Source organism: Arachis duranensis, chromosome 3 (assembly GCF_000817695.3).
Source record: "Arachis duranensis cultivar V14167 chromosome 3, aradu.V14167.gnm2.J7QH, whole genome shotgun sequence".
Classification (NCBI taxonomy): domain Eukaryota; kingdom Viridiplantae; phylum Streptophyta; class Magnoliopsida; order Fabales; family Fabaceae; genus Arachis; species Arachis duranensis.
In genome coordinates, this window is record NC_029774.3 from 21,937,383 (window position 1) to 21,947,919 (window position 10,537).

General features: G+C 34.1%; 1 protein-coding gene and 1 pseudogene across 5 annotated transcripts; both read right to left on the bottom strand.

Moving 5' to 3' along the window:
• Positions 1–1,811: 1,811 nt before the first annotated feature.
• On the bottom strand, positions 1,812–4,681 carry LOC107478115 (probable amino acid permease 7; annotated as a pseudogene).
• A 792-nt stretch (positions 4,682–5,473) lies between these two features.
• LOC107478113 (uncharacterized) lies at positions 5,474–10,537 on the bottom strand. 5 transcript variants are annotated; one of them, XM_052259371.1, is made up of 7 exons: positions 10,317–10,537; positions 10,176–10,216; positions 9,901–9,941; positions 8,524–8,772; positions 6,838–7,025; positions 6,093–6,322; positions 5,474–5,747 (listed from the first exon to the last, which is right to left on the bottom strand). In XM_052259371.1, exons 5-7 carry the CDS (start codon positions 7,007–7,009, stop codon positions 5,640–5,642), a joined length of 510 nt encoding a protein of 169 aa, XP_052115331.1. In that variant the 5' UTR covers positions 7,010–7,025; positions 8,524–8,772; positions 9,901–9,941; positions 10,176–10,216; positions 10,317–10,537; the 3' UTR covers positions 5,474–5,639. The 5 variants fall into 5 exon arrangements, with proteins under 5 accessions (XP_052115331.1, XP_052115329.1, XP_052115330.1 ...); XM_052259369.1 differs by adding an exon at positions 7,106–7,170 and having other exon boundaries at positions 10,176–10,537; XM_052259370.1 differs by lacking the exon at positions 10,176–10,216.

Consider the following 10,537-nt stretch of genomic DNA (forward strand, 5'->3'; position numbering starts at 1 on the left):
TTTATGTTTGATGAAATAGATCGGACCATTCCTAATCTCTATTCAAAATTTAACAAACTAAGATTTTTGGCCCTGCATATTGGTGTGGTCGGTAGAATCCTATATATTTATTATGTATGGTAGAAACTCACGTATTTGTATAAAGTTGATAGTTAAAAATCGTTAAATGATAATTTAGTTAAATCTGTTAAATGATCTTGCAATTCTTATTTATTAATTTACACGAAAACAATTGCATATAAATATTCACCTTTATATATTTAAAAAATTAAACTTGTACGGGGAAGGCGAATTTGTTATATTTTTCTTGATATCTTTTTATGAATGGTGCAAGTGTAGGATGTGAATGATGTTTTTATCAGCAATAGATGAAGTGATCAAGTTTGGAGTTGCTAGTCCATCCAAGATATCAGTGATGGGTATCTCACATGGTGGCTTCTTGACAACCCACTTGATCGGCCAAGCATCGGACAAGTTTGTGGCCGCAGCCGCTATCAACCCTGTTTGCAACCTTGCACTCATGGTTGGCACAACTGACATCCCTGATTGGTGCTATGTAGAGGCTTTTGGAACCAACTCCAAACATAGCTTCACACAAGCACCTTCTCCACAACACTTGACTCGCTTTTACAACAAGTCTCCTATTTCACACCTCTCTAAGGTTTGTACACATTGAACATGACACACGTTTCTTATTGTACTACCACCTAGGAAGCATGGACACACCAATACTTAGCCAAAATATGTATTTCTCTCTTTTCTTTTAATTCTCTCAAATTTTCTGTTCTTTTTCACCTAATAAAACGAAAAAAGTACATAAAGAGTACGTACGGATAATAAAATTGTAAAAAAAATTAACAAATTTTATTGATGTTGATTTATTGAAATGATAAACTATAAAGATATTTAAACTATTTAAACTAGACCTTACCTTTCATCTACGTGTCATCGGAGATGAATAACTTATTTAAAAAATTATATTAAACATTTAAATTGGTGTTTAACGATTTTAAATTAAAAATTTGTTTTAAATATTTTTTTTATTTTATAAATTTTTTATAATCATTTTCATTGTTAAATTGATTTTTTTGTCACTTTAAACGAACATTTTGATGTGTGTATTAGATAAATAAATTTTTAATCAATTTTATTATACAACAATTGAGTTCCAAAAAATTATCATTATAATACCAATTAATTTTCGATACAAAACGTTCAATTTATTTTAAAACATTATAAAACATTTTAGAGTACAAAAATATTTTAGAGTACAAAAACTTTTTATATTAAAATTATATAAAGTTATATTTTTATTTGTTTTTTTATATTTATTTTAGTTGATAAACTTAATCTTTTTATGTGGTATTTGTTGTTTTTTTTATTTTTAGTTTTTGTTGAGTTTTTTTTATGTAATATATTCTTAGGATGACATATTTTTTTTGAACGATTGACTTTATGCATTTTTATTATTTTTTTGTTCATCTCTATGTATATTCTTCGTCTGAAAAATATGTATTTGATTTGTTTATTTTTTTCTTTAAATTTTTAATTGGTATATTATCTTCGTCTAATAATACTAGGGTTGGTGAAGTTGATTTCTATAATCATGAAAAATATAAAATGAGCAATATAAATAATGTTTTAAATTATTGAAATTTTTTGTAGTATTATTTATTTTATTTATTGTAATAGGTGTTGAGTTTCAATAATTTTTGTTAGGATAAATATTTTAGTAGTTGAGAGTCTTCTTCAAGATTAAAATTATTTATTTTGATTTCAAATATACAAGTATTATATTTGTGTAGAACATATCCAAATGATACATGAAAGTGAATAGTGACTAGTTCCTCAGAACTTGTTGACTTGTTTTCAGCTTAATTTTTGAGTTACTATTCCCTGAATGGAACCAATGAGAGTAAACAAACCAAAAACAAAGCCTAAAATGCTTAAACTCCGAAGCATGATCCACTTAGCACTCTATGCTTCAGTATTAGACAGACCTAAGTACATTCCACTGGAAAATATATAGTTAATGGCCAAAAGATTAAGCTTCCTAGTACTCCCAAAATCTGGTTGAAGTAAGGGAACATCAATGCAATCACCGTGGTTGATGTCAGGTTCGGAAAGAAAATTCAGTTCAAAATTCGGTAAAAATGACGGTTTCAAGAAATATGAGTGATTCACAAATTTACTATCCGAGTATTGAAAGCCGAACCAATTCTCAACAATGGCAAAAAGTGGCTGACTATACACCTGCATCAAAAAAGTGAAAGAGATACTTATTTTAAAACAGAGAGAATGTCATAGCAGACATGATAAACTACACAATTATTTTATTATAGTTTACTCCAATAGTGAAATTAGAGAACCACATAAAAAATTTAGATTAATGCTTTATAAGGATTCAAACTGAATAAAAAGATACATTGAAATTGAAATAGAAACAAAAAAGATAGGTTGAAATTGAATACAAGGAGAATTAGTCTACTTTTTACCCAATTTTTTGACGCAACAATAAAAGGGACTCTTCAACCTAACTTGTCAACCCCATAGTTTGGAAATTGAATCGAAGGGACTCCTCAACTTTCTACCCAATTCCTCGACGCAACAAGAGATGGACTCCTCAATCTCAATTGTCCACACCATAGTTTCATCGTGAAACCAAAAAAAGGGTTTTCAAACCTCTAAATCATTCTATACGACGACTACCCTAGTTTATAAGGTATTTATAACTTATTATTAGGTTAAAATATAGAAAATTCTAAGCCTATAAATATAAGGTCTAATCTAGTAATTAAATATACAAATCAAAATACATCAAATTAAATTAAAATATTCTAAAAATATAAATTAATATCTTCTAAATAATACTTGAACTCTTCATATCTCGAACATTTGAAACATGTATCATTTATCCAAGTTTTTTTGTTAATTAAGTCTAACCAAGTTGGTCTAACATAACAAAAAAATAATTATGACTAACATTATTCTAAGTCTTATTGTTTAATTTAGTTGAACTTGGTTCATAAAAAGACTTAGATCTGTAGCATTACTTTAAAATTTAAAGTTTGATATATATACTAAGACTATGTTGTATTTGTGTACCTGATATGCACCAACAAGGTGAACCACAATACAAACATTGGCAAAGTTAACAAGCCAATAATACTTGGAGGATCCAAAACCTGTTAAGAGGTTTCCTGGTGTATCATTACCAAAAGCTGCATATCCAGCTCCTCCACAACCAAGGTAGAAGAACGTTGTGATCGCCACCGATATCACGGAGGCCTTCTTCATAGTTTGGTTTTCCGGTGGAGGTGACTTCAGAGTATCCTTCAACAATCAAAGCAACTTATATTAGAATCTATAGTAGTTAAGTTCTGGTATGATCATAGAACAGATATACCTGAATTTCCAAGAGAATTGTTGAGAATGGATAGGAATATGATATGTCACCAAGTGCTTGAGCAACAACCCATAACTTTTCAGTTCTACTCCTGCTTCTGATTCCTTCAATGCTACCTTCAACATAACCTTTTTCTGCATCAAATTGTAGAGTAAGAAAGTTAAATGCTTGTTGAATTGTAGCTCGCAACCTCACGAATCAAGCAACTGTCTAAAGAGCATACCTTTGATTTGCAGAATGGAAAGGGCCATTCCTATGAAAGAATAAGCAAATGACATGATTGCAGCAACAACCGAAAGCCATTCAATGTTATGGAAGTTTGGTATCTGTGAAAGTACAACTTGTATAGCCCCAAAAATCAGCATATAATATGCATCTACAAACTCACATGCTACTTCTTCTTCATTGGTATGGTAACAAATTGAAACCAAGATTGTTCTGTAGTCACAAACTAAACTAATATCAGCAATCATGCATATAACAAGAGAGTACTAGTCTATAAGTCTAAGATGATGCACCTTATGCTGATAGCTGATGTAATAACATAAGCAATTCCAAAACCATATAAGCTTATATTCACAAGAAGGCAACATAACTGTCCATTCTTTAGTCCTGTAATTCAGCCAACAAGAATTTTGATGCAAAGACTTAAAAAGAGTAAGAATAAAGAGAAGTAATGATGAGAATGTATCTAGATGAGAATGAACAGCATCGAGGTAAGAGGCACTATGGTGAGGTCCAAATTGAGGATGTGGAGAACGGTAAGTGTTGGAGAGAAGGAAAGAAGAAATGAGAGTGAATGAAGCAATGATGAGAATGGAGAATGGCCCTGCAATCCATCCAAGCTGTCCAATGCTCCATGCCAGAGACAGCACTCCTGATCCTATCACTCCTGTCACTATGTGCGCCACCGCCATCCACGCCGTCCCTATTCATCATTCATTCGTTCTTTCATTCTTCTACGTTTTGGCCGCAATATTGTTGCGGCAGTGCCAACACTGTCTTGGCAATTGGCTCTGCAGCAATTGCGGCCGTTGCATGTAGATTTGGAGATATGTCAAAAACAAACCTGTTCTTTTGAGAGGGTGAGAGAGCAACAATGGTGTCTTGTCATCATTACTTGAAGCTGGTTCTGCTGCTAACCCCATGTAATTTGTTGCTTTTAAGGTTTGTTGAGATCAATCCTCAATAGTCAATAGAGATCAGAAGTTGTTGACTCTTTATATCCGCCTCTTCTCACAAAAGCATAATAACGAATCGCATTTAAGGTTTTCTACTTTTGTTGTTAGAGCCTTAGCAAACAGAGCATGAATTATTACTTCTTTTTTTATGAGGTTTCTTGTTGGTATTATTAATGTAACGTGAGAATGACATGATCAACATATAGATGGAAAACGTGCTATTTACTTAGAAAAATATCTGAGAACTATCAAAATTGATTGTTTTTGGTCATAAATTAACCATCGATGTTTAAAAGTGTGTATTAAAAATATGTTGTTAAATTATTAAACTAAAGTAATTGAGTTAATGATTAAAAGTTATAGCAAAAAACAATCGATTCTGATAACCCTTTAACATTTCTTATTTGTTTATTCATTTAATTTAATTTGTTTTTCAACGATGGCTGGATATTAGTTTATTCCTAACGTTTTAAGACTAGCATTTTTATCTTTTTAATATCGAGGATACTTATCAAGTACATAACCCATACAAATTTTTTCAGTAATTATAAAACTGAACGTGTAAGTCTATGAACCACAATATTGGTTTGGCACAAGTACGAAATAGTATCACGTAATCTGCGTTGACTAATCAATCCAGAACTATTCAAAGTATACTCAGCACACCGTGTTAATCGTAGCTTATGTAACCGAAAACTGCATACACTTTCCCTAAAGTAAACGAGTTTGTAAATTAGTGCCTATAGCACGCATTAATGTGCTCTAAGAACTAAGAAGTAAGAACATGCAAGTATTAATGCCTTGGATTGTTTAATAGTTCCTATAATATGTGAAAATATATGAGACATTCCCAATTCAAAACCTAGATAAACTACCAATAACGATGTAACAGAGAATATAGATGCTGCATACGTGCTTATCTTTCATGTTGAATAGCCTCAATAGTTTTCTGGTACATCTCAATGTAAACCACTTGTTGCAAAAACAAAGCTTGCAAACCAAGAATCCATCAAAAACAAAAGTCCTTCTCAATAATGTTCTATTGTGAATCATCAGAGAGCATTTATCATTCTCTTCATCTCAGCAGACCTCCTGGGATCCGGTTCGTCTATTGCTCTCTCTGTAAGTACTTGCTTGATGCGGCACATTGACTTCCGTACCTGATTTCACAAACAAACTTCTCAACAAAAAACACTTAAACTAATCACCTAGTGTTTCTTTCCCACTCCAATAACAGAGTTTAACAGTAAACATTAGGTTTCTCTCTAATCTGTATTCTGTCCTATGCAAGCATTTCTTAGGAGAAAACCATTTAATTTTGATGTACTGACAAGATAAAACCATTTTACACGGGCATCCAATCACATAACGTCATATTAGCAAAAAAAATTACACAGTGCATGAAAATTAAACTCAAACCACAAGTATCACCATAACCATTGTTCTATGAAGTATCCACATATAATGTAAACAAGTAGAGAAATCATATATATGTATATGTATACCTTGGGGATGCGTTCTGGGTTAGGAAATCGTAGGTTCTGGGAATTGAGCATCTGGCGTTGAGTCATGAGCATGTTTTTCTCCTTCAACAACACATACCATAACTTATGAAGATCATCCCAAGACTTCAAACGCAATTCGGAGGCCTTCCAACCCCGACCTAACAACAGCAGATAAACCAAGTAACTAACCAACAAACCCATCACTAGAGCATAATTGGTACCTCTTTTAGCTGCAAATAAGAAAACCACATTCATAACACACTAGCAACAAAAATGAACATCCAAACACAAAGTGAAATCATGTACTTTCGGTTAACATTTTCGAATTTTGTTATTATCATTGGTCATTTGATCTTAACTTGCAGTCTGCAACTGCAATTGCGCAGCAATATTGCTATTGTGGTGCATTCTGCAATGCAATCACAATAGCAATTACATCCCAAACAGCTATGATTTTCCGAAAAAACACAATAATTGCTACAGCAACCACAATTTTAAATAATTATAGTAATTCAGGAGTATTCTATATGCAAGTTTAGGTTTAGGCCAATTAGCACAATAATTAGTAGATATAAGCTTTGATTTGGATACAATTTAGTGAGCTAACTAACCACAAAAACAAGTGAAAGTTACCTATGGTGGGAATTAAATTCTATAGCTAGAACCAACTTGGAAAACAAACAAAAACCCTAAGTTATTTATAACAATGGAAATGAAGGAAGAGAAAGAAGTGCAAAGTGGATACCATATACAATAGGTTTATCACTTTCCATGTCCCTGTCAACCTCGAAGAACTCCTCAAGAGGGTTGCGGGGTTTGTCGCCGGCAGCAGTGGCGGTTCCGGCGGAGGAAGCATATGTTCTGGATCTAGCAGCTGCGGCGAACAGTGTTCGCCCAAACGTTCTCGACAAATACATCACTGCCACGTGGCCTCTGCAACAATGATCGATTTGGTTGATTAATTAGTTCATTTCATTTCATGCTCATAATTGAAGAGAAGCGAAGAGATATACCCAAGGTTCAGAAAACCGGACCGGTCATCAAACCGCTCTAGTCACTGGTTTACTAATTCACTGGTCTAACCGGTCCAACCGGTAGTTCAACCGGAAAAACCGTTTTAGAATAGAATAATAAATAAATTATAAATACACATCCTAAAATATAATTATAGTCTAATATAAATCTTAAAATATCTTCGAAATTTAAAACACTACATAAAATATCATCAACCAAATACATATGATCTTATCAAAATCCAAACTCAAAAGTTAAATAGTAATAAAAACATATCTAAATATTAAAACCAGAAGAAGCAAATGCTTGGCTAAGAACTATATATACTGCAATGTTTCATAAGGCCTAAACATTAAGACCAAGGTAATAATAATAATGCTACAACTTTTAATTACAATATAAAAATTTATATAGACAGGATTCTCTCTATAGGTGACAAAAACATAACTAATCACTACTTTCCTCTTATGTCTTATGCACAGAAGTTGATAGAATACAAGAAAGAAAGAATAGGAACTTGAGATTTGAGAAGGCATATGGGATATAAGAAAAAAGAAGACAGAACAAATAAACCCTATGATCATTAAACTAAACAACCAAAAACCAAAAATAATTTGACAATTGCAGGAATAATACTTATGATAAACTGTGTATACTATAAACAAACATTAATAAATTGGTTGTCCTACACAGTTAATAGGAACTATTATTCTACTACCCTAGTTCCAAATGCTTCTCTTTTTAGATCCCCCAACAGTATAACAAAATTATCTGTGTGAGCTGTTCACATCCTTGTTGGGATTTAATTACAAAGGTGTGAAATATGGTGTCATTTGCAGCTGCGAGTTTTGAATCAATAACATTGATTTGTGCCTCTTGGAATGTTTGGATCACTCTTGAAACCGGATGAGAATCAAGAGGGCAACTCACCCTAACAATCACCTCATCCTGTGCTGCTTCAATATCCACATCAGCATTAACAAAACAGAGTAACAAATTAACAATTACAAAGTAACAAATTAAACAAGGTAACAAATTAACAGTTACAGAGCAGCAAAAGTGCAAAACACTAAATTGAAGACCGAAGAAATTGAACAGAAATCGAAGTTCCCAGAATTGGCTGTTGATCCCAAATTTTCATTGCATTGGCAGCCATTCAACACAACACAATTCTGCCTAGTGCCTATAGCATTCAGCCATTCAACACAACACAAAAACATCAATTGGCTGGAAAACACCAAAACAGCAAGACACATTAGGCATTCTAAAGCAGCAAAACACCAAAATTGCAAAGCAGCAAAACACCAAAACAATACAACATCAACATTAGGCGTTCTGGAATCAGAACCATACCATACATTCTAACATAGAAGATGAAAGTATGAAACAGAGAAAATGAAACAGAGGAGTCACTCACCTGGGTGCTGACGAAGCGAAGACCAGCGAAGACGAAGGGAGAGGCCAGCGAAGACGAAGCAGCAGTGCTGAGGACCAGGCGACGGCAGTGGCGCTGACGACCCGAGGACCGCGGGGACGCTGGGAATGCTTCAGAAGCGACGGCGGTGGCGCTGACGACCTGAAAACCCCGGCGACGGCGGTGGCGACTGGGCTGGGATTTGGGAATGCTTCAGAGGGCTAGGTTTAGTGAGAGTCTGAGACAGTGAGACTGCGATTTGGGAATGGGGGAAGAAGGGGGGCATAGTTATCAGAACCGAACCGACAATCAACCCGGTCATATGACTGGGTCACCGGGTCATTGGTTCAACCGGTGGGTCACTGATTCACCCGGTTGACCCGGTCATAATTTAAAAAAATACAAATTATATAAATAAAATTAAAATCAAGTATTAAAACTTAAAATGCAAGTCTTTACAAACATAATAATAATCAAATATTAATTTTTAGACATAACTAATGATGCAAAAAGAGATAATAAACTAGTTTCTAGTACAAAATACTTTCACCATTTAAATAAACAAGAACAAACAAAAGATAACACAATCGATAAATCAAGTCCAAGTGATCTTAAAATCGACATCTATATCTTCATAAGACAAATTTGGAGCTCGATCAACATTTTTCTCATTTTGATTGCATCTATATCTTCCATAAGAAACACTGCATTATGCAGAACATCAGAAACAAAGAAAGAAGAGTTTGAAGAGAGAGCTACAAGAAACTAGCAAACTAAATTAACTTCATCTTATTCTTCCATCAATGAATCAATTCTACATACCTCTTAGAGGGATGCAAGAGCTTCATTTATAACAGAGTTGGAAAAGAGAGAAAGATTAGAGATCAGAATAACAAACCCTAACTAACTGTACCAAACTAATTTTGTTACTGACCAACTCTCTTATCTCTTATCCTTTAACATACACCAACAAAAGATTTAGCATTTTTTAAGCAACACAACAACAAGGTTCAGTAACAAATTCAACTCAACTCAGTTATCCAGCAACAAATTTTACTTTCAGCAACAACCACATTTATGATATGTTCAGTATCAAATTCAACTTACAGCTGACAACAAATTCTACTTCTAGAATTCTAGCAACAAATTCAGCTATGATAACTATGACAACTTTCAGGCAGCAACAAAAACTTAAACTATGATAACTTTCAGGGAGCAACAAAAAAACTCCAATTCTCCAAATATGATTTACAGCAAATTAACATTAGCTAATAATAATTTCAGCAACAAACTCAACTTTCAACAATAAATTCAAGATGTACTAATAATTTAAAGCAATGAAATTGAAAGAGGAATAACAAGGCCAAAGCTGAAACTCACTTGGGCAGAGAGATGAAGCAAAACTTAACTAAGTGATTATTCTGCAAAACAGCACCAAATTCAAGGTTCAATAAACTCAGTAATGATTTTCGGCGATGAACAAACTTAAGCCAAGTGATTATTTTGGCATGTCAACAACAAATTCAAGGTTCATGATAATCAGTAACAAATTTCAGCAACACATTCAACTTTCAGCGACAAATTACTTTAGCAACAAAATCAAAGTGCATTGATGCAGCACCAAAATTGAAGCAGAAAGACCAGGGGAAACTCACCAAATCGGGTTGCACGAAGGAAGTTGACGGCGAAGGAGAAGCTGAACGGAGGATTCAACAACCCCCAGATTCAACACCAACCAGATTCATCGAAATCAACATTAAACTAGAGAAAGAACAGGATCGAAAACTGGAGCTCACCTAGTTGAGAAGACGACGACCACCACCACCCGACGAAGCGAACGTAGGGTCACGGACTCACAGCGAGAGAACGAGAGCGTGACGAGGTGAGATACTCAGAGACTGAGAGTGACGAACTGACAACGAGGGGAGAGACGAGGTGAGGGTGAAGGGATTCCGGGGCCGTGCTCGAGAGAGTGACGAGGTGAGGGTGAGAGGCTGCCCGTTGCCGACGCCAAGTT

Excerpts from the sequence above, each read along its gene's own strand:
- LOC107478113 (XM_052259372.1), bottom strand. The coding sequence starts at position 7,009 with ATGTATTTGTCGAGAACGTTTGGGCGAACACTGTTCGCCGCAGCTGCT. Across the intron at positions 6,323-6,837 it reads TGATAAACCTATTGTATATG|CTAAAAGAGGTACCAATTAT; the intron begins GTATCCACTTTG and ends TCTTATTTGCAG. Across the intron at positions 5,748-6,092 it reads ACCCAGAACGCATCCCCAAG|GTACGGAAGTCAATGTGCCG; the intron begins GTATACATATAC and ends TTGTGAAATCAG.